This window comes from Typopeltis vanoorti, chromosome 3, assembly GCF_054136105.1.
Source record: "Typopeltis vanoorti isolate ZY-2024b chromosome 3, IOZ_Tvanoo_1.0, whole genome shotgun sequence".
Classification (NCBI taxonomy): Eukaryota; Metazoa; Arthropoda; class Arachnida; order Uropygi; family Thelyphonidae; genus Typopeltis; species Typopeltis vanoorti.
In genome coordinates this window covers 171971897-171997206 of record NC_143551.1, presented here as the reverse complement: position 1 = coordinate 171997206, position 25310 = coordinate 171971897, and the positions used below count along the sequence as shown (strand labels likewise).

Below are 25310 nucleotides of genomic sequence, written 5' to 3'. Positions count from 1 at the left end.
AGGACTTACACTTTCCAGTTTCTATCCAGGTTCTAGGCCAAGTGGTTTGTTCTGGACTCAGTCCATCTTCTTCTTTGTCATCCCCTATTTGTTGTTCCATTTGGCTTATATGTTAAGATCTTTTTTGGTAATCTTTCTCTCTGCATTCTTGCTATATGGTCTAGCCAGTTTTTCCTATATTTAATCACTGAGTCTGTTATGGAATTAATTTTAAGATTTTTAATTATTTCACTATTTCTTTTTTTTTTTTTTTATCTAATAGGGTTAGTTTTTCTGTTTTTCTAAGGAATTTCATTTCTGCTGCCTGAATTCTCTGTATATCTCTTTCTCCAAAGGTCCATATCTCACTTCCATATAATAGTGTAGGTTCGGCTATTGTTTTGTAGAGTCTAGGTCTTGTGTGTTTCTATACATAATTAGGTTTAAAGGTTCTGTTAATTACTCCAGTGATTTTTATCATCTTGACAGTTTGTCATCTTAAAATCAATATCTATTTTGTAAGATAGTTTACAGCCTAGGTATTTGAAATTATTAACTTGATCAATTATTTTATTATTTATTACTATTTTACTGACAGGGTTATCTCCAAGAAAAGCCATGAATTTATTATTATTATTATTATTATTATTATTATTATCCAGGCATCCATGGAGTCAAAAGACTCATCATTGGAGGTCATTTTTAGGAAACACAAAGTTTATCATACCACTCCTTGAACCCATTGACCATTCCCACTCCGACCACTCTCTCAGGCAATGCATTCCAAGGTTCAACCACCCTCCATACAAAGAAACCACTCCTTACCCTCTTAGTTTCCTCTGTTGATATTTCCAGGTCATATGGTTGTATAATATAATTTAAATTATAGATTGATTTCTGAGTTCATTTTCAGTCTTTCCAAAGATGATCTGATCATCAGCAAAGAGTAATGTGTCAATTTTTGTATGCTGATTAATTTGGAAGCCACATGTATTTACTTCTCTCCATTTTTGATAATATTGTCCATATATATGTTAAATAATATGGGGGATAAAGGACAGCCTTGATGGACTCCTCTATTTATTGGTTCCCAAGGTAGATATAACTCTGCCATGGAATTCTTAGGTGTCTCATGCCAGTCCCAAGTCTGGATAAAGGAGGAGGGTCGGTCAGATGAGTGTCGATGCTCTGACCATAAAGAAAAAATACGAATGTTATCTGATGCCTATACAATCGACAGCTACACCATGCCAGCTTGGGCGTCACCCGGATAAACAAGCCCTGTGATACCAATCGAGCGATCGGGGTTGGATCGAAAAGTGGGATACCGAAAGGAAACAGAAACTGAAACTAACGGAACTGTTATCAGTAGGAACGTGGAATGTGTGGACACTCTGGATGTCAGGAAAATTAGAACTACTTCGTGAGGAAATGAAGAGATATCGGTGGGATATACTAGGATTGGCAGAGATGTGATCAATGGATGCGAAGTAATATGGTCAGGACATGACACCATGCGCGAAGCAGGAGTTGGCTTCCTTCTTAACAAAAGAGCTCGAGAGGCACTGTTAGGCTACAAACCAGTCAATGAATGAATCATAGTAGCAAGATTTCAGGCAAAAACCATTCAACATATCAATAGTCCAGATATATGCACCCACATCTGACAGCACAGATGAGGATATTGACATTGACTTATTCTACAAAGATCTGACAGAGACGATAGAAACAATACCAAAGCAAGATGTGCTAATTATTGAAGGAGACTGGAATGCCAAAGTTGGAATAGATAACGATGGTTTGGAAAGAGTCATAGGAAAATATGGTTTTGGAGAAAGAAATGAACGAGGTGAAAAATTGTTAGAATTTGCTGTGGACCATGAGATGATGATCTGTAACACAAGATTCCAACAAAAGGAGCATAGAAAATGGACGTGGCGATCAAATGATGGGAAAACCAAAAACATGATTGATATGATTATGATTAAAAGAAGATGGATAACATCAGTACAGCAATGTCGAACTTTTCAAGGAGCGGATATAGACTCAGACCATAGTTTAGTGATTGCAAAACATCAAGTTGAAATTAAAAAAGAAATATAAACCCCAACATCAGAATAGAAGCAATACAGCACGAATAAGTGAAGCAGAAATAGGAAGAAGGTACAGAACAGTCTTAGAAAAGAAACTTAAAAGTGTGGAGAAAGAAAAAACTCGAATTTAAGAGTGAAAAGAGTATTGAAGGTGATAGAAGATGCAGTTGAAGAAACAGTACCAGAAGAAGAGAATATCAAGAAGAAATGAATTACACAAGAAACACTGAAGTTAGTACAGGAGAAAAGAATGTTGAAGATAAGAAGGGATAGATCAGAACAAATAGAAGAGCAATATAGAAGAAAGTGTAATGAGGTGAAAAAAGCAGTCAGAATGGATACGATGAAATGGTTAGAAGCCCAGTGCAACAACATAGAACAGTACTATGGGAGGTATACAAAATGATCAGAACCCATTAATAGAAAGTGGCAACCAAAACAGACCACAATTAAAGATGAAAAAGGCAAAGTATTGATGAATAAAGAAAATATTGTACAGTGGTGGACAAGATACTGTAGTGAGTTATATGAAGAAAAACTAGATATGGATATTTTAAGAGGAGAGGTAGAAAAAGCAAATAGGACAGCTAAAATACAACAAGAGTCCTGGTAACGATAACATTACTGGAGAAATGATTAAATATGGTGGTGAAAGTATGGTTACAGAAATGCACCAACTATGTAATATGGTATGGAAAGAAAGTAAAATGCCAGAGGAGTGGGTGAAATCAATATTAGTAACATTATACAAGAAAGGAAATAAGCTAGAATGTAAAAATTATAGAACAATTGCCGAACAAAATTTACCAAAATAAGTCACCTTGGTAAAGTGATGATGTCATATTGACAGAAAGATTGAGAACACAATTGGAAGCATACCTTGCAGACAAGCAAGCAGGATTTAGGAAGGACAGAACTACAATTCAACAGATTTTGATAATGAGGTAAATAGCAGAGAAAGCTAGGAGAAAAAACAAAAACATATATACTTGATTTGTTGATTTTCAGAAAACATTTGACAGTATTGACCAGAAAGTGACATTAGCAGTTCTGGAATCCTACAGAATTGATAAAAAAACTAATAGCTATATTAAAAGATGTTTATCAAAATGCAGTTGCAGTAGTTAGAATATGTGATGATTTGGGGAAATGGTTTAAAACAAGAAGAGGTACTAGACAGGGAGACCCAATATCACCAAGCATTTTCATCGCACATTTAGAAAGAGCAATGGACAAACTGAAAGAAGATTATTATTATTATTATTATTATTATTATTATTATTCAGGCCTCCATGGAGTCAAAAGACTCATCGTGGGAGGTCCTTCCTAAAAACATAAAGTCTGTCAAGCCTCATCGAGGGGAGGTCCCCCCCCTAAGAAACACAAAGTCTATCATACCACTCCTTAAACTCATTGACCGTTTTCACTCCCACCACTCCATCAGGCAATGCATTCCATGGTTCAACCACCCTCCACACAAAGAAACCAGTCCTTACCCTCTTGCTCACAGTTTCCTTTCATAACTTCCAGGGATGGCCTCTTGTCATCACTCCTTCCCGCTGTTCAACCAAGCGAAAGAACTCCCCAGTGTCAACCCTGTAACCACCTCTCAACAGTTTAAAAGTCTCAATCATATCACCTCTCCTTCTTCTATCCGTCAAACTCTGCAGTCCACATTCCCTCAGCCGATTCTCATAACTATCCTTGTACAGTCCTGAAACCATCTTTGTCATCCGTCTTTGTATCCTTTCCACAGTTAATTTATCCCCTTCAAATCCTGGGAATCAAATCTGAGAACAATAGTTCAAGTGTGGTCTGATCAGAGACTTATACAACAGAATGATAGCCCTCTTATCTCTGCAGGCCAGTGTCCTTCTCATAATTGCAGCAATCCTCTGTGTTACCTTCACTACATTTGCAATATGTCCCATAAACTTCAGGTTTCTATCAATCATCAACCCCAGATCTCTTCTCTCCCCTACTTCCTCCAGTATAACTCCTCCCATAGAGTATGCAACATCCCATCGATGTTTCCCAAACCTCAAGACCTTACATTTTGCTGCATTAAATTGAAACCCCAATTCATTTGCCCATCTGTCTAGCTTATTTAAATCCTCTTGCAGGGCTACCACATCTGCACTATTACTAATAATCCTTCCCAGCTTCACATCATCTGCAAACAACTGAATATCCCCTTCCAATCCACTGGCAATGTCATTGATATAAAGGTTAAACAATATAGGTCCTAGTACTGAGCCCTGTGGGATACCACTTGTAATCCTCTGCCTCCTTGAAACTGCTCCACCATACACAACTCTCTGATACCTATCAGACAGCCAATCCTGAATCCAGTTGACCAATCTGACATCCAGACCCATGTGCTGCAACTTAAATATTAGCTTATCATGTGGCACCCTGTCAAATGCCTTTGCTCAGTCTAAGAAAATTGCAGTATATGCCTTTCCCTCATCTAATGTACTTGTAACTTTATTATAAAAGGCTAGCATATTGCTAAAACAAGAGCACCCTTTCACAAATCCATGTTGACTCTCACAGATAACATTACTCTCATCTGCCCAATGCTGTATACGGTCCTTCACTACTTTCTCCAAGAGCTTAACAACTACTGATGACACACAGATTGGCCTATAGTTAGACACTTCCAGTCTGCTACCACCCTTATGCAATGCCACTATCTTACTTTGCTTCCATTTACTGGGCACCTTTGCTGAAGCCAGACTTTCATTGAAAAGTTAGGTTAAAGGCACTGTAAGTTCCCTAGCGCATTCTCTCAAAACTCGTGGTGAAATACCATCCAGTCCCACAGCTTTACTGACATCCAGAGTACTCAGTATCTGAAACACACTCTCCTCCTGTACCTCTAAACCTCGAACCAGTCCTATCCCTCTAGCATTAAAACTGACTCCTCTAGGATGAAATACTCCAATAAAGTGTTCATTGAACAATTCCACTATGTTCTCTGCATCAGTCACTCTATTACCATTTTTATCCCACAATATCATTCTTTCACAATCATTTCTCCTCCTACTGGCCACATAGCTAAAAAATTCCCTAGGATTTTCTTTGGATCTTAGGGCCAATCTCCTCTCATATTCCAGTTTCGCTTTCATTACCACACTAGTCACTCTTCTGGCCTGTGTCTTATATTCTTCGTGCATCTTCTCTTCACCTGTCTCCTTATATCTCTTCCATAGCCTCTTTTTCGCATGCGATTCCTGTTTAATATTGTTTGTCATCCACTTTACTCCAAATTGTGTCCTCTTCTTCATTCGTTGTATACAACTTACCATTGCTGCTAACAAATATTCTTTCACAATTTCCCACGCGCTAATGATATCATGGCCTTCTAATTCCTCCGTCCATGAAACTTCCCGAGGTTGACGTCTAAGACTATTATAATCACCTGCATTATAATATAAGTGTCTCCGTAGCGCAATTGGAAGAACGACGGTACATTGCGCCCTTCGATTGGAATAGGCTTAAGTTCGATTCTCGTCGTGGCGAGAGGAATCTTTATCTGGTCGATTTCAATCGATGGTGAGTTAGCCGATCTCATACGGAGGTAGCAGGGTTTTTTCTCCCTGAAACTCGGGTTTTTCATCCCGCATACATAAAAATCGGCCCTTCAGAACACACGCAATTTACAGACAAAAATGACTAGTTGTAGTGGTGTTGGAGGTGGGCGGTAGATGGCGTTGATTCGTAGTAGAGGTAAGGTGTAGAGACAGTTGAAGATGTCCTCCCGCGATGAGTCTTCGGACTCCTTGGAGGTATCAGGAATAATAATAATAATTCCACATAAGTTCCCGTCTCTTTGATACTCCTGCATGTCTATTAATTTTCCAAGTCAAAACCATATGGTCACTCACTCCAACTGGTGGGAGAGATGTCAACTCAGTTATTATCAACTCTTCTGATGCTATAATCAAATCCAAAACTCTTGAACCTCTCCTCCCTCTGTTACATGTTGCGTAAGGCATTTGTTCCTCAAGAATTCTAGAAATTCCATTCCCCTATTGCTACATGCATCTTCATCTCTCCAATTTATACTACTGTGGTTGAAATCCCCATAACAATCATTCTTCTTGCACTTGCCAAACTTACCTGTCTAAACATCTCCTGGTCCCCGTCCTCTGTGTTCCTGGGTTTGTAGCAACACCCAACTAAATATCTTCTCTTGCCTACCTCTACCTCACAACATATGCTCTCAAAATCATTTGTCTCACTTCCTTCCAAAGCCTCCACTCTTAGAGGACATAGGTCATCACTTATCATAAGCAGTACCCCTCCACCATGCTTTCCCCTCCTATCCTGACGAAAAATGCTATACCCAACGACTTCTATTCTTGTTGTTATATCCCCTTCTGTCAACCACGTCTCAGTGATCACAATAATTTTTGGCCAGGCTGATGCTATCTGCACCACCAGTGTTACCTGACATTGTCTCCCTTCTCCCAAGTATCCATTCCCACAAGAGGCCACCCCTGTTATCATCCTCCCTGGGACACACTGACTCGTTCAGAACAGCAATCTCTCCAGATGCCTACATCCTTCCTCATTCAAATGTAAATGGTCTCTCACATACAATTCCTCTCTTTCCTCAAACGCATTCAAAAGTATCCACATATACCAGTCCTTTCTTGTCACACATTCTCGCTATTATGCCATTCAATATCACCGCTCTTCTGCTCAGCTCATCATTATCATACCTAGGCAACATGCACACTATTTTTCCTCTCTCTGTCTTCTTCCGTACAGTCTCAAGCAAAAATCTCATATCTCTCGATGCCCGACTTACATTACCGCTCAAGTCATTCGTTCCTATCATCACAATCATCTCATCCGCCCTTTCACTTCTCTTAATTGCCATAGCCACCCTTTCTATTGTTCCTCCTGGCAAACACTCCTCACGCATCCTATCTTGAACACCACGGATCATTGAGTCGCTATACATTATACCTATTACCATTCCCTCTCCCCTATTGTTACCATTCTCTCCATTCTCTCCTCTTCTTTCATTCCCATAGGTCTCTCTCATTCTCTCTCCTCTACTGCTATTCTCTCTTCTAGCATTCCCATACCTCTCTCTCTCTCCTACTGTTTCCATTTTCTCCACTTCTAGCACTTCCATATCCCTCTCTCATTCTGTCTCTCCTACTTAACATCTTTGCATAGATTTCATAACTGTCAAATACTACTGCTTTATTAATATCAAGTTGGATTAATTGCTCATATACTTCTTGCTTATTCAACCACAGTCCTTCCTCCACCTTACATTCTATACTGCAGTGTATTTCATTCTCATGAAAAATGAGAATTCTCATTCTCAAAACATTCTCATGTTTTTCAAAAAACTATCTAACATAGTTATTATTTTTAATGCAAGCATTTTTAAAAACAATACAAAAGTAACCATTTCCACAATATTCTTCATGAAATGAAAAAAACTTGAAAAAAACAACTTGTTTCATGGATATGAAGAATGTTATTATTATTATTATTATTGATATTATTATTATTAGTAGTAGTCATACTATTAAGAGAGACTTCAGGGAATCAGGAACTCATTGAAGGAGGTCATATTATTCACACCAGCTGTCATACATGTTCTTGAATTCATTCACACTACTTGTACACACAACATCCAATGGCAATCCATTCCAATCACACACTACTCTATGAAAGAAAAATCTACCCCACCCCCACTTCTTGACAGCATTCATTCTCAACTTCCATGGATGCCTTTGCATCCTTTCCCCACCTTCCAAATATGAAAAATTCCATCTACTCAAATTCTGTATAACCCTTTCAGAAGTATTTAAGTCTCAATCATATCATCCCTCTTTCTCCTGCTTGCTAGTTGACATTCTCTTTTGTACTCTCTCTCCACCAACACTATGAAAACCTGGAGAGCAGACCTACACAATAGTCTGAGTGAGGTCTTATCAAATCCTTGTAAAGAGGCAAAATGACATCCTTATCTTTACACATGAAAGTTGTTTCAGCATTGCAATTATCTTTTGAGTTGTATATTTGTGATCTTTGCTACATGACCCCTGAACATCAACTTGCTGTCGACTAACACTCCAAGATCCCTAGCCGATCAGTTTCTTCTATCATAATCCTACCAATATAATATAAAATTGGATATCTAATCACACCAAAGTGCATTACTTTACATTTATTAACATTGAAATGACAGCTATTTTCACATGCCCACAGTTCCAGCCTATTAAAATCATTCTGCAAGTACTGCATATCAACAGTACTTGCAGAATCTTTGCATCATCAGAAAACAGCTGTATGTCACATGTCAAATCCTTCCTAATGTTATTAATGTACAGATTGAATTACAATGGACCAAGTACTGATCATTAAGGCACACCACTGGTTACCTTGAATCTTGAAGATTCACATCCCCCATATACCACTTTTTGATATCTATCAGTCAGCCATTCTCTTATCCATGCCAATAATTTATAATCCAATTCCATATTTATCCATATTATATTCCATATTATAGCTATAAAATAAAACAGGATTTACCATCTTCCTTTAACTTCCATACTACCCAATTTATGCAACAGGATTTCATGCTGTATTCTGTCAAAAGCCTTAGCAAAATCCAAAAATATCATAGTGTATCCATTCTCTTTGTCTACCTCAGTGGTAACATTATTATAGAATGTGAGTAAGTTGCTAAAACATGACCTTCCCTTAGTAAACCCATGCTGTTCATTGCAAAGTAGAGATTCTCTGTCAACCCATTTCTGAATGCGAGCCCTATCCAACTTTTCCAAAATCTTCACCACCATTCCTGAGATATTGATTGGTCAATAGCTGGATGCATCAGCCTTTACATCACCCTTGTGCAATGGGATTACCATACATTCTTTCCACTCCTGTGTAATCTTCTCTATTCTGAGATGCAAATTATATAGCCTAGTCCATGGAATAACTGGTTTCAGGGCATTTCATCCAATTATTTTCGTTTTTTGTAAGTCTTTTGCAAATCTTGCCCAATCCCTACATTTCGTCTATTACTTTTCTCATCCAGTAGGGCATTTCATCCAATCTTATTCGTCCAATCCTATTTGTCCAATTCTTCATATTAGTCCAAGGAGGTATAAGTAACTTGTGATCATTAATAATAGTCAGTTGACACAAAAGAGAAGGGCCCAAGACAATATGAATTGTCCATCCTCACACATTAGGTTAGGTTAGTTAGTTGACACATTGGTTGGTCAAGTTAGTCAGTTGGCACAGTAGTAGGTTAGTCAATTGACACAAAAGAGAAGGGCACAAGACAATATGCATGTACACTCACACGTTAGGTCAGGTTAGTTAGTTGACACATTGGTTAGTCAGGTTGGTCAGTTGGCACAGTAGTAGGTTAGTCATTTGATACAGCTGGCAATAATAGTCTCGACACAAAAGAGAAGGGCGCAAGACAATGTGCATGGTCCACTGTCACACATTAGGTTAGGTTAGGTTAGTCAGTTGACACATTGGTTAGTCAGGTTAGTCAGTTAGCATAGTAGTAGTAGGTTAGTCAGTTGACACAGGTGACAATAATAGTCAGTTGCCATCGATGAGACAAATGGAGATTGGATGAAATGTCCGACTGCATGAGTTGAGATTGGACAAAATGTCTGACCAGACGAGTGTTCCATTGGACAAACTTATAAAAGGACAAAAAATCTTGGACCATCTGCCTTCAAATCGAATAGCTAGTTCAGCTGAATACTCTTTTAGCATCTTTGGTGATATTCCATCACTTCCTATTACAGAATTCTTATTCAGTTTGTGCAACAGCTCTAGTACTTTCTCCTCATCCATATGAGTTTCCTCATAAGATTATGAGGTGGTGGTGAGTTCGGTGTTGCGTAAGATGGTAAATATTTCCTGTAATGAATAAATTCATTTGATAAGATTAATCACATGCCATATTTTGAAATAGATATAATTTATTTATTTTCACATATGAAATTCTTCAGTATATCTCTTGCAAAATAAGCAAACAAAAATATGTTATTGAAAGATGATTTCTAATACAGGAAATTCCACATAAAACAGTTATATAAACAAGCCAATAGAATAAATGAATAGATAGAATAGAATAGGTAGATGGAATAGAATAAATTGAATTGAATAAGCAAATTACTGAGAGTCATGTTTTATCCTTGAAAAATCATAAAGTGTTTTGTGTATCGGACCATTTCAACATTTGCCTTTAATAAAATGGTTTGTGTATCTAATTCCACTGTCGTTTCATTCTATAGAGGTTTCACAGTGATTCACAGTAATTCTAGAAATTCAAACCAGCTTATAATTCAAAGCTAGTGTTTTTGGTGCTGCTACAAAACAATGGTATAATTTTAAGATATTTTCATTTCAGCAGGACTTATGTCCCATACTGTGCAACCAATTTAAAAGAAACTGTCATATTTTCCCTCAGAAATGATCTACAATACATGGTACTATTTTATTCTGTCCTATTGCCTCACTGCCTAACAGATTTCTTAATACTCCATCACATACAACACATCCATTTCCATTCTATTATATATTTCGTAACATGTTCTGAATGCACCAAATTTTTTCTTATAGATTCTTCTAAGTTTTAAATATTACTGCTCATATTTAAAGGATAAAGTAAAATGTCAAATATACTATACATCAAGAAATTGAAAGTACCTGTAAATAGCAATGAAAAATTGATTAATTAAAATATGACTTTTGATTGCTTGAAGAAAACTGCTAGGAAAGATGTAAGTCCCTGAAGAGTTATAAAATCATCAAATTCCTTTTATTAGAGGGCATACACACATGGTTTAGATTGAATTTACCTTCACACAAGTGAAAAATACTCCCAGTTATAATTTCCTTTCCAAATAAATATATATTCAAAATTATTTATACTGATAATTTACAAATTACTAAAAATTTATTTCTATTAATTTGCAGTTGTTAATTACTAGAATATTTACAATAATAACTTAAAAAGTAATATAATTTAAACTTGCTAAAAAAATCATTCTGAAAGAAATACTCACTTGAATAAGGAACTTCAATCACGAGAGGTTTTCCACTATCTCCAGTGATATCACATTTATCCAGCAAAATCACAGGTGTTTTTTCAGCTATAATGTAAGTTAAGAATTAATTCTTCTGAACTAGCATAATGAATATTTTTTTAAAAAAATTTTAATAATAATGTTTTTATTACATTATGATGATGAATGATAATGAACAGCCTATTTTTCTACCCATTGCAGGGTGAAGGCCTCTCCCATTGCGGGAGGTTCTAGGTCTACTACTCCCATGGTGACCCAATCCATATTGAGAGAGTGTATCTATACTTGGGTGAATGAATGTATGAAGGTGGAAGACAATCACAAACATCCATGCCTACAAAGAATTCGAACCCACAGCCTCTTGGCTGAGAGTGGATACGCTAACCAGTTGGCCAACTAGGTGGGCTTATTACAATATATTTTCACATATTTTCATATATTACATCATAATATTATTATATTATTACAATTTAGATAGTACTATTGATATATTACATAGTAATATTATTACATTTTGCATAGTAATATTCACATATTATATTATGTGTAGTAATCCTCACATATTGCATAGTAATATTATTACTATATTACACTGTAGATATCCTCCCTCAATGAGTCTTTGGACTCCTTGGAAGAGTCACGAAATAATAAAATAATAATATAAAATAGTAATATTCATATATTACATAATTATAATATATTATACCTAACATATATTATATATAATTAAAATATAATATATTAATATAATCATTACTTTATTAATAAATTTGCATAATATAATATAATATAATTCAAAATTACATAATCTGAGGATAATCTTTAAAGGTACCTGTGGCATAACTATAAACAATAAATTACATGATAACCACAGTAATTAACTTTAATGAAATGAAAGTATAGATATTCCATACTGAAAATAACTACATCATCAGTGTGTAGAAACAAGCAAAGCAAAGGAATGGGAATACAAGATACATACAGAGGTGGCTTACAAATTAAAAACTGTTCCCGCGTGCTAGAAACTAATATTAATAAATAATATTATTAAAAATATTATTAAAAACTATTTTTGATGGTTACATAAGATAAGACTCTCCCAAATTTTTGCGAGAGAGAGAGGCAATCGTTCCGATTCAGATTTGGCCAATATAAAAGGGTTTCGCAACTTTCTTTGAACAGATGTTCATATTTCAACCTGCTTCTATGGAGAAGACAAGCTTCATCCCACTGGATACTGTGTTTAGTGTCAATACTATGTTGTGCCAGACTGAACTTTTCAGGTTTCATATATTCAATATAATATTGATGTTCATTAATTATTTTTTTCCACAGAATGGCCTGTCTGCCCAAAGTATGCTAGATTACATTCACAAGGTATCTGGAAAAGGCCAGCTAATGATAGAGGTGAACAGTTTGTCGTTTGTAGATGGCAACAGATGAGAAATTTTGTTGATTGGAAAATATGTGGGATTGAGATGATACTTCTTCAAAATTCTACCAATCGGTTCAGAGATGCCAGAAATATAAGGGATTGAAACCCTGCAGTCTGTTGAAGAATTGTGAGGTGTTAGAACATAGGAGTCAATCATCTGCTGGATTTGATTAGGGTTGTAACCATTAAATTCAATTAACATTTTGATAGTGAGAAGTTCTTGTTGTAAGCTTGAGAGTGAAGAACATGCCTTATATGCTATATTAATTAAAGACTCGATAACACCTTTGGCTTTTGAATCTGCCAGTAAAGGTAGTTTTTTGATAAACACTGACTGATAATTACCAGAGGCAATGTGCATACGAAGGATGTTCAAGAATGGTAAACTACTAGCCTTTTCTTTTTCCATGGTGAATTGAATGCATGGGTGAAGACTATTGATCTGTTGTAGGAAAGTGGTAAGTTTATTTTCAGAATGAGGCCAAACAGCAAAAACATCTTCAACATAATGAAATCAATGAGAGGGTAGGGAATGAATAGATGAGAACAAGGTATCTTCCAGATGGTTCAAAAAATAGTTTACCAAAGGTGGAGACAGAGGACTACCCATGGCAGTACTTTCAACTTGTCTATAGATCTTGTTTTTCCAGCTGAAACAACCTGATTCCATAACAAATTAAAAAATCTTTGCATTATCAAGAGGGAAATCATCATATAGTAAATTAACAATGCCAGATAACGGAATGTTGGTAAAGAGGGAAACAGTATCAAAGCTGACTAACAAATCACAGCAGATGATGTAGTTGCAGGGAGTGATTGTGAAGATTTAGTATTTTCAGGGAAGAGAGAGAGGGGGGGGGGCATAGGATGGGGAAGGTGTACTGCTGATGATAGCAGATGAACTGCAGACATAAAGAACAAGAGACAGGTGGGAGGCTGACCTGTTCATTTGAAGCAATCTGGTATGAGATTAAGGCCAATAAGACAAAATATACAGTCAGTTGTTGCTATAGGCCAGGGAGTTCCACAGATGATCTGGAAGACATGCATCTAGATGGTTGTCCTGGAAGCACCATTTTTTACCAGATTAGCAAAAATTTATAGCTGTGAACATTCTTTATTTTATTATATTTTTATTTTTTGGAATTATTTACCTATTGATGTCTTAAATAACTCTAAGACAATTGTTCAGAAGTCAGTTCCACTTATGTTAGTGAGTCAAGCAGATGTATCATCAATTTGTTGAGATTAAATAGCACAAAGGCTTGATACTTCAGTTAAATTAAAAGTGCAGCTTTTTGAGACAACTAATATGTTAATGTTTTTAAACCACTGCTCTATGTGCCAGCATCAATGAAGGTATTGATACACATAAGAAAAGCTCACTGCCAAGCTAAATGCTGGCCTCTCTTAGACATATTTCAGGATTCTAAAGTAATATTAAAAAATTCCTCCTCTAATCCTCTAAATATCTTTTCATTTCTCAAAGGGAATGGCAGAACATTTTTTATTGTTAACTTTTGAAAACTGATAGGCAATCAGATCACTCTACATCTTCACCAGTATTTTAGTTATCTCCACCAATGATTTATAGATTTAAAGGTGATGTAAATACAGTAGACAAATGTTGCCATTTTGTGTTTCCAACCTGGTTGTTATTATTATTGTCTAAAATAGTGAGTTCCATTCAGAATTCTGAATACAGGGATTAAAAGCCTGAGAGAAAATGCTGCTTGCATATGCCAGAGATTAATTAAATCAGGAAGTGGCTGAGAAAAAAAAGTATCAAGCTCTTCATGTGAACAACTAGAACTAAGCTAAACAACAATAGTTTTTCTATTGTCAATCTATTATCATGGGAGTAACCATAAGGCCTACACCAACACCAAATAATATTATAATACAACCATAACAGACTGATTTTAAATGCATTTAAAATGAACTTTAGAGTAACATCCCCATTAGTCAAAGTATTTAGATATTAGATATTATGTATTTACATACCTTCTTCTACAGTTAATTTACAAGAAGAAACAAGATCTTTGCTTTTACAGCTATATTCTGCAGTATCATCCATCTCCAAATTATTAATAATCAACTGAGATCGACCATCATCAAACATCTTCACAGAGATTCTAAAATAAAATAAATTAATTGAATAAGATTATTTCTCTAAATAATTAAAATATAAAGAATTTTAGAATGAAATTAGTATGCTCTGATTTTGTAAAATGTCAGTTTTATTTTTTGTTTCTGCCAAAAAATTATTATTATTAATAATGTTAAAGACAGTTGAGCTAACAAAAACATCACTGGACTTGCAATAATTAATTACATTTACTAGTAGTAGTATCACTATTATTATGGTGTAAAGTGGATGTCTAATGAAATTAATCAAGAACAAGGAATGAAAAAGTAGTTATGGAAAAAGTAAAAGAAATGGATGTAGAGAGCTGTTTCTTCATGAAGAAAGTTGTTATGGAAAAAGTAGAAAAAAATGGGTGGAGAGAAAACATTTTCTAGATAAATATAAGACTCAGGCAAGGAAAGTGACTAGCATAGGGAAGACAAAAATGAAATACGAGAAGAGATTAGCCTGGAAGTCATGAAAAATCCAAAGAACTTCTTTCACTATGTAGCAGGATGAGGAGAAATCACTGAGAAGATTGATAATGTTAGATGAAAACAGACGTTGAGTGACCAATGAAGATGCCATTAAGCTGTTAGTAAGTTTCATTACTAGAAGGATAGGAGAGGAGTTCAAAGTGTAGAAGTGCATGAAGAAATTATGTTTCAAATACCAAGTACTATAGATGTTAACCCATAGTACATAGTGGAACTGAATAGGAGCTTACCATGTGTTTTATAAGAATGTCCTACTAAGGTACTGACAAAAAATTGACTACAACTGTGTTAGGAATAATTACTTTAATTTCCTGACATTTCGATCTTCATATTAAGGTCATTATCTGGAGCATACACATATCAGCCTCCGTGGCTCAGTCATATAGATGAAGCCCATAGGTTGGAAAGACCTGCATTCAGTTATTGTCTAAGATGTGAGCAACATTTATCATGTTTCTTTCAACTAAAGGTGAGTTAGCCAGTCTCCTATGGAGATAGGTTTTTTTTTTTTGCCCAGAAACTCAGGTTTTTCATCTCTAGAACAAGCAAACTAGCCTCATGAACAAATGTACTACTGAAATAAAAACTGTTCCCACCCTCGCCCCCAACATCAGACTTTGCGACAAGCCAGTTGGGGTTTTCCATAGTCACATAATCATAGCAGACCCTGCACCAAACAGGATAAAGGCACTATAGAGAGGAAGATCTGGAGTATACACACATATATATACACAAAGACAAACTATATTACAATTCAAACAGTATGCTAAAGTGACAATGATTTATTATTATTATTATTATCATTACCCCAAGACCTCATGGAATCAAAGACTCATCTGGGAGGTCCTTTTATCACACACACATCTCATCATACCATGTCTTAAACACACTCAAACTCCTTACAGATACCACACTCTCAGGCAAGGCATTCCAATCATTCACAACTCTGCACAAAAAAAACCTGCCTCTCACTCCCCTACTCACACCTTCTTTATACAGTTTCCAGGGATGACCTCTGGTTTTCCGCTGGTCTCCCATTATTCTCTGTAAAACCTCTCCACCATTGATCCTATAACAACCCCTTACCAACTTGTAGGTCTCTATCATATCTCCCCCTCTTCCTCCTGTCCACCAGACTCTGCAAATTACATCTCCTCAATCTTTCCTCATACTCGACATTCCAGAGGTCAGCAACTACTTTATTCAGTCGCCTTTGGACCCTTTCCAACATCTCTTCATCCTTCTGAAAACCAGGTGACCAAATCTGGGCACAATAGTCCATGTGGCCTAATCAAAGCCTTATACAATGGAACAAGAATATCCCGACTTCTACAAGTCAGTGTCCTCCGCATCATTCCCAGAAGCCTTTGTGTTGACTTCACAATTTTTGCTATGTGTCCCCTAAATTTCAGATCCTTATCCACTATCACCCCCCAGATCTCTTATTTCTTCTACCTCAAACAATATATTCTCATCAAGCATAAATTCTGCATCTCATCTTCATTTTCCAAATTTTAAAACTTTACATTTTGCAACATTGAATTCACATCCTCATTTCCATGCCCAATCACTCAATTTATTCAAGTCATTTTGTAAGGCAACAACATCTTCTCTCTACTCTTCATGGTTCATCCCAACTTTGCATCATCTGCAAACAACTGAATATCTCCATCCAAATCTTCACCAATATCATTAGTATACAAGTTAAACAGTAATGGCACTAAAACAGACCCCTGAGGCACTCCACTATCAGATAGCCAGTCTCCAATTCAATGCACCAATCTAACATAAAACCCCATCTGCTTTAGTTTGACTGTCAACTTATCACGAGGTACACTATCAAAGCTTTTCCGAAATCCAAGTATATTACTCTGTATCCTTCTCCTCTTTCCAAGGAAGCAGTCACTTTATTGTAATAAGTAAGTAGATTACTAAAAGATGACCTCCTTTTAGCATATCCATACTGTCCATCAAAGATAATACCATTGTTGTCAACCCAATTCTGGATCCTAATTCTCACAAGCTTCTCCAACAACTTAACCACAACACCTGACACAGAGATAGGCCTATAATTTGATGCTTGAGTTCCATCCCCTCCTTTATGAAGTGGCACAATCTTGCCCTTCTTCCACTCCTTAGGAATTGAACCAAGTGCAAGACTTGCATTAAAAAATTATGTCAAGGCAGGTGTCAACTCCATGGCACATTCCTTCAGAATACGTGATAATATATTATCAAGTCCCACAGCCTTATTAACACCTAGTTTGCTCAACTCCCCATACACCTCTTGCTCACTTACAGTCAGTCTCCTCCTCATCATCAAATGTTCTCAATCTCTCCATGAAGTCACATTCACAAGATTGAAAGACCTTCATGAACTGCTCACTTAGTCTCTCCACCACACATTCCGCAACAGCTGTCTTTATACCATTTTCTCCAATCAGTGCCATCCTTCCATAATCATTCTTTCTTTTGCTGGCTACATATCGAAAGAACTCCCTAGGATTCTTTTTGGCTTCATTAGCTAACTGCTGTTCATAACTCACTTTTGCTACCCTCACCAACCAAGTCACCCACCTTGCCTGGGCTTTGTAAACCTCATGGAATTGGTTATTTCCATTCTCTTAAGCTGCCTCCATAATGCCCTTTTTCTCTGTATTGCATGCTTAATCTCTTTATTCATCCATCTCACACCTACCTTATTTAACCTTCTCACCCTTGGAATACATTTAGACATTGCATCTACTAGATAGTTTTGAAAATCCCCCAAGCTGCATTGATCTCTTTTCCAGCTAACTCCTCATTCCATGCTACACCTGCAAGCTGTCCACTGAGCTCTTCATAATCACCCCCCCCCTTGTAGTTCCACATATACCCTTTTCTCACAGAGGTCCTCACACTGCTGGAAACCACTCAGGTAATCACCTCATGGTTCAAGCTTCTCCTGATGATTTGACACCTCATTTATATTTATATCCTCTGATGAGATGACCAAATCCAAGACCCTCAATTCTCGCATGCCCTCTGTTACATACTGTCTGAGATAGCTATCCCTCAAAAACTCAAGAAACTCATTTTCCTTACTTCCAGTTGCTATCTCTTCATTCCAGTCTATATTGCCATAATTAAAATTGCCCATAATGATCACCCTTTTCTTATTAGCTTTTCTAATGTGATCATACATTTCATTATCACCACTATCCACATTACCTGTCTATAACAACATCCAACCAAGTATTTGATTCCATTCACCTCTATCTCACACCATACTGCCTCAAAACCACTGGCATTATTTCCCTCTTGCATCTCTACTTTGTATGGACATAACTGTTTCTCAACCCTCATAGCACTCCCCTCCCTTTTTATCCCTTCTATTCTCATGAAACACACTTCATCAATCATTATTCTACTGTCTTGACCTCTAGTGGGAAAAAAAAAAAAAAAAAACTACATCAAAGCTATATTCTATTTATAACATCATCAAAGAACAAATTCATATAGATAGCTTTAATACAGCAAAAGTGGTGGCCTAATTCATAATTTACCATGAGCATTACTATATTAGAGTTAAGATCCCAGATTACTTATAATTACAGTCCAAATTATAATTATCTCTGAGACCAAAAGGTCATGTGGGTAGAATATGTGCCATCCATATTTTTGGGATTTTTTTATATCCCTATTATTTTTAAGATTGTGGCCTCATTAACCTCATAGGTGTAAAGAGCATTAAGCATGATTATTGTTAAGATTAAGGTGGTTGATGAGAATATCACAGGCCTCCTTAAATTTATGCTCACACAAAGTTTTGGTGTGATGTAAACATCAGGTGCCTTTCAGCCAATTCTATGTAGAGTATTCATGGCATAATCAGAATGGTCAGATTGACCATAGTTGTTAAATTTATTGTGTTGTTAATTAGAACTGTAAATAATCTGAGATCATAATCATATGACTCTAATATAATACTCATGTTAAATTATGGATTAGGCCACCACTTTTTCTGTATTAAAACTATCTATATGAATTTGTTCTCTGATGTTATAAATAGAATATAGCTTTGATGTATTTTTTTTTTTTTTTAACTAGAGGTCAGGCCAGTAGAATAATGGTTGATCAAATTATTGTCACTTCAGCATATTGTTTGAAATGTAATATGGCTTGTATTTATATATATATGTCTATACTCTAGATGATGACCTTAATATGAAGATCAAATTGTTGGGAAATTAAAGTAATTATTCCTAACCATTGTAGTCTCCATAATTTTAAATGTATTCACTTTTAAAATTATGGAGTGAATACAGAAGTGAGTGGCATGAATGAAGACTATGAAAGAAAAGAAACGCAAGACAAACAGGGAAACAGGGGAGATGAGGGAGGACAGGGAGACTGTGTGAGAAGAATTGATGATGTATATGAAATGAATGCTGATCATCATGTAACATGAAAGGGAAGGATAACAGTGTGGTAGGAAAGGTAGCCAGGGTGTTGCCCAGGTATGAAAGTGATGAGATGATGAGACAGTGAGCAAGGATTATGAAGGAGATGATAATTGAGATGTGTGAATAGAAAGAAATTCATTTTGTGAATGTGTGGGATGAATTTCAGGGACTGATGGAGCTGTATAAAAGAGATGGGCTGCATCTGAATGGATCTGTGTGAGTCAGCTGCGAGAATTGTTACTGCGAGAGAGAGAGAGAGAGAGAGAGACTAAAGTGGAAGATGTGAGGAAGTGAGAGGCAACATGAAACAGCAGGTAAATAGAGTAGAAGAGCTTGTGAATACAGAGGCAAGTCGCATAAATGAAGAGAATCAGAGAAAAGAAACACAAAATAAAGTTTCTTATTTGGTTTTAAAACAATGTGGGATTTAATATCCCCTTAATTTAAATAATAATTATTATTATCCAGGCCACCATGGAGTCAAAAGACTCATCATGGGAGGTCATTTTTAGGAAACGAAGTTTATCATACCACTCCTTGAACCCATTGACCATTCCGACTCCAACCACTCTCTCAGCCAATGCATTCCAAGGTTCAACCAACCCCCAATCAAAGAAACCACTCCTCACCCTCTTGCGCACAGTCTCCTTTCATAACTTCCAGGGATGGCCCCTTGTCATCACTCTTTCCTGCCGTTCCACCAAGCGAAAGAACTCTCCAATGTCTGCCCTGTAACTGCCTCTCAACAGTTAAAAGTCTCGATCATATCACTCCTTCTTCTATCCACCAAACACTGCAGTCCACATCCCTCAGTCGATCCTCATAACTTATATTGTACAGTGCTGACACCATCTTTGTTATCCGCCTCTGTATCCTTTCCACAGTCAATTTATCCCCTTCAAATCCTGGGGACCAAATCTGAGAACAATAGTCTAAGTGTGGTCTGATCAGAGTCTTATATAACAGAATGATAACTCTTTTATCTCTGCAAGTCAGCGTCCTTCTCAGTATTGCAGCAATCATCTGAGCCTAACCACCTTTGCAATATGCTACCTGAATTTCAGTTTTCTACCAATCATCACTCCCAGATCTCTTGTCTCCCCTACCTCCTGCAGTACAGCTCCTCCAATCGAATATGCATCGTCCCATCGATGGATCCCGAACCTCAAGACTTTACATTTTGCTACATTGAACTGCACCCCCATTCATTTGCCCATCTGTCTAGTTAATTGAAATCCACTTGCAGGGCTGCCACATCTACACGATTACTGATAACCCTTCCCAGCTTCACATCAACTGCAAACAACTGAGTGTCCCCTTGCAATCCACTTTATATCAATGACAATATCATTGATATAAAGGTTGAACAATACAAGTTCCAGTACTGAGCCCTGTGGAACCCCACTTGTAACCTTCTGTGCTTCCTTGATATTGCCCCACCATACACAGCTCTCTGATACCTAACAGTCAGCCAATCCTGAATCCATTTGACTAACCCGATATTTAACCCATGTGCTGCAATATCAGCTTATCTTGGCACCCTGTCAAACGTCTTTGCAAAATCTAAAAAAATGGCAGTATGTGCCTTTCCCTCATCAACTGCTCTTGTCACTTTATTATAAAAGGCAATCATATTACTAAAGCAAGAGCACCCCTTAACAAATCCATGTTGATTCTCACAGACATTACCTTCATCTGCCCAATGCTGTATATAGTCCCTCACTAATTTCTCCAAGACCTTAACAACTACTGATGAAACACAAACAGGCCTATAATTAGATACTTCCAGTCTGCTACCACCCTTATGAAGCAGCACTATCTTACCTTCCTTCCATTCCCTGGGCCTTTCCCACAGAAAGACTTTTATTGAAAAGCCAGGCAACGGAGCTCTCAGTTCTTTAGCACATTCCCTCAAAACCCATGGTGAAATACCATCCAGTCCAACAGCTTTACTGGTATCCAGAATACTCAATATGTGGAACACACTCTTTGTCCCTGAACCTGCACTATCTCTCTAGTAATAAAACCTCCTCCAGGATGAAATACTCCAATAAAGTGCTCATTTAACAACTCCACTATGTCCTCTGCATCAGTCACTCTATTCCCATTTTTAATAGAAAATAATAACAAATAAACAAAACTAAACAAAAATTTGACAATGCAGGTAATCTTTATATAACAGGTGTAAAAGATGAAAATGGAATACTGATTATTATTATTATTATTATTATTATTACTCAAGATCCCAATGTAGTCAAAGACTCATCTGGGAGGTCCTTTTATCATACACACAGCTCATCATTCAGTGCTTTAAACACACTCAAATTCTCTGCAGACACCACACTCTCAGGCAGGGCATTCCAATCATTCACAACTCTGCATGAAAACATACTTCTCACTTCCCTACTCACCCTCTTTATACAGATTCAAGGGATTACAAACAGGACAAGCATGTTGGGGATTATAGCTAAATTTATCAAGAATTATGTAAAAATAATTTATATATTAATTTATAATAAAATAAATTATACATAAATAAAATAAGTCAGAAGGTTAAATAAGGTAGATGTGAAATGGATGAATGAAGAGATTAAGTATCAATACAGAGAGAAAAAAAGCATTATCAAGGCAACATAAGAGTAGTGGTAATAATTAGTTCCATGAGGAATACAAAGAACAGATAAAGAGGATAACTTGGTTGGTAAGGATAACAAAAGTTCAGTATGAGCAGCAGTTAGCTAATGGTGCTAAAAAAATCCTGGGAGTACTTTCAGTATGCAGAGAGAAAAATTAGAATGATTATGGTAGAATGGCATTGACTGGAGAAAATGGTATAAGGGCAACTGCTGTGGAGGATATAGTTCAAATATTTAATGAGCAGTTCATAATGGTCTTTCATCTTTGTGAATGAGACATAATGGGCAGTTTGAGAGCAGTGGATGAGTAAGAGGAGAAACTGACAGTAAGTGAGCAATAGGTATATGATGAATTGAGCAAACATGATATTAATAAAGCTGTGGGTCTTGATGATATATCACCATATATCCTGACCCAATGTAAGAAGATAGTACTACTTCATAACGGAAGTGACAGAAGTCAAGCATCAAATTATAGGCCAATCTCTGTGTCAGGTGTTATGGTTCAAGTGTTTGAAAGGTTGCTGAGAATCAGTTTCCAGAATTGGGTTGAGGACAAGGATATTATCATTGATGGATAGCATGGATTTGGTAAAGGGATATCTTGTTTTAGTAATTAATGGCAAATGGATACACAATAGTATTCTTAGACATTGCAAAGGCTTTTGATAGATTATCACATGATAAGTTGATAGTTAAACTAGAGCTGATGGGATTGGATATTACACTAGCGCACCGGATTGGAGATGGTTGTCTGATAGGTATCAGCAAATTTGTATATGGGTTAGTAATATCCTAGAAAAGGAAAGTCACTAGTGGTGTGCCTCAAGGGTCTATTTAAGGGCCATTAACTTGTATGATAATGGTATTGGGGAAGATTTGATTGGGGATATACAGTTGTTTGCAGATGATGCAAAGTTTGGATGAACTATGAGGAATAGAGCAGATGTCGTGACCTTACAAGAAGACTTTAATAGACTGAGTGAAAGGATAAAGGAGTGCAATGTCAGTTCAGTGTTGTGAAATGTAAGGTTTTAAAATTTGGGAAACAAAGATTGGATGTAGAATTTACACTTGGTAGGGATACATACTTGGACGTGGAGGAAATAAGAGATCTTGGAGTGATGGTGAATAAGGATCTAATATTTAGAGGAAATATTGCCAAAATTGTGAGGACAACACAAGGAATTCTGGAAATTTGGAGAACACTGACTTGTAGAAGTAAGGAGATTCTGGTTCCATTGTATAAGGCTCTGATTAGGCCACATATTACTGCACACAGATTTGGTCACCTGGTTTTCAAAAGAATGAAGAGATTTTAGAGAGGGTCCAGAGATGATTTGCCAAAATAGTTTCTGATCTCTTGAAGAATGTTGAATATGAAGAAAGATTGAGATGATGCAATTTGAAGTCTAGTGGACAGGATAAAGAGGAGGTGATATGATAGATAAAAGTTAGTAAGGGTTTGCTATAAGATTAACATTGAAGAGGTTTTTCATAAGATGGTGAGAGATTGTGAAAGTACAAGAGGTTATCCCTGGAAGCCATATAAGGAGGATGTGAGCAAGAGAATAAGAAGCAGGTTTTTTTTGAATTAAGGATTGTGAATGATTACAATGCATTGCCTGGGAGGGTAGTGTCATCAGAGAATTTTAATATATTTAAGGTAGAATATGATGACCTGTGTGTATAACAAAGGGGACCTTCTAGATGAGTCTGTGACTTCATTGGGTCTTAGGATAATAATAATAAGGGGAAAGTAAAGATAGAGAAAGATAAGGATACTGAAAACTATAATGAATATACCACAGTCATAGATGATAGACGACCTGGTTAGCTTAGTGGTTAGTGTATCTGCTCTCCAGCCAAAAGGCTGCCGGTTCGAATCCTGCGCGGGCGTGGGTGTTTGTGATTATCTGTGAAAATACTTGGTAGTAGTGGGCAGTAGATGACATTATTGTAGATGATGTATGTAGCTGTGGTAGTTGGTGGATTGCAGTGGAGACAAAGAGTTGTAGAGTAGGTGCCCTCCCACGATGAGTCTTTAGACTCCTTGGAGGTATCACATAATAATAATAATAAAGTAAAACATCCACTTACAAAAATGAAAAATGAAAATGGAATTGGACTTGATTGAATACAAACAAAAATGTCAAAAAATAGGATTTCTTGCATATTAAATGCAGAATTGTATACTGAGTATTTAAGATTAAGAAGAATCACTAAAATTTGATATACTGGAAAACTTATCCTTGTATACAAGAAATGTGATAAAACTGACATAAGAAATTATAGACCTATAAACCTATTTCCAGTTCTTCATAAGCTTTTTACAAAAATTATAGATAGCATAATAAACAATTTATCAAATTTTCAACAACCAAAAGAACAGGCAGGTTTCAAAACATTCTTCTCAACTTCAGATAATTATAAGCCTTAAATCAAGTAATGGAAAAAAAAAGAAAGGAAAAAAAAAAAAAAAAAAAAATATATATATATATATATATATATATATATATAAATTTTTTTTGGTTTTCATAGATTATGAAAAAGATTTTAACTCAACAGATCTATGTAATCTGCTTGAAGCTTTGAAATATATAAGAATAGATGATATTCATGTTAACATATTAACAAATATATATGAAAAAAGATCAGCATTAATAAATTTAAATGGAAAAAAAAAGAGAAATCTAAAAAAATACAAATAGGAATTAGACAGGAAGACTCTATCTCACCAAAACTATTTGCTTACAGCCCGTCAATATACTAGGACTGAATATTGATAGAAATTGATCTATCATAATCATATGCAATCTATGATTTGCAGATTATTATTATTATTATTATTATTACCCCAAGACCTCATGGAGTCAAAGACTCATCTGGGAGGTCCTTTTATCACACACACACATCTCATCATACCGTGTCTTAAACACACTCAAACTCCTTGCAGACACCACATTCTCAGGCAAGGCATTCCAACCATTCAAAACTCT

The 25310-nt window shown here is 36.2% G+C and overlaps 1 protein-coding gene across 5 annotated transcripts in view; it reads right to left on the bottom strand.

Annotated features, from left to right (window-relative positions):
* Positions 1 to 25310, bottom strand: part of LOC150108743 (twitchin-like) — a 2666638-nt gene that overhangs the window by 1827039 nt on the left and 814289 nt on the right. For all 5 annotated transcript variants that reach the window (XM_090390962.1, XM_090390961.1, XM_090390964.1 and 2 more), the window contains 2 exons: positions 14610 to 14740; positions 11150 to 11236 (listed from right to left, as the gene is read on the bottom strand). In XM_090390962.1, the coding sequence (XP_090247088.1) occupies positions 11150 to 11236; positions 14610 to 14740 (218 nt within the window). The remainder of the gene's footprint in view (positions 1 to 11149; positions 11237 to 14609; positions 14741 to 25310) is intronic.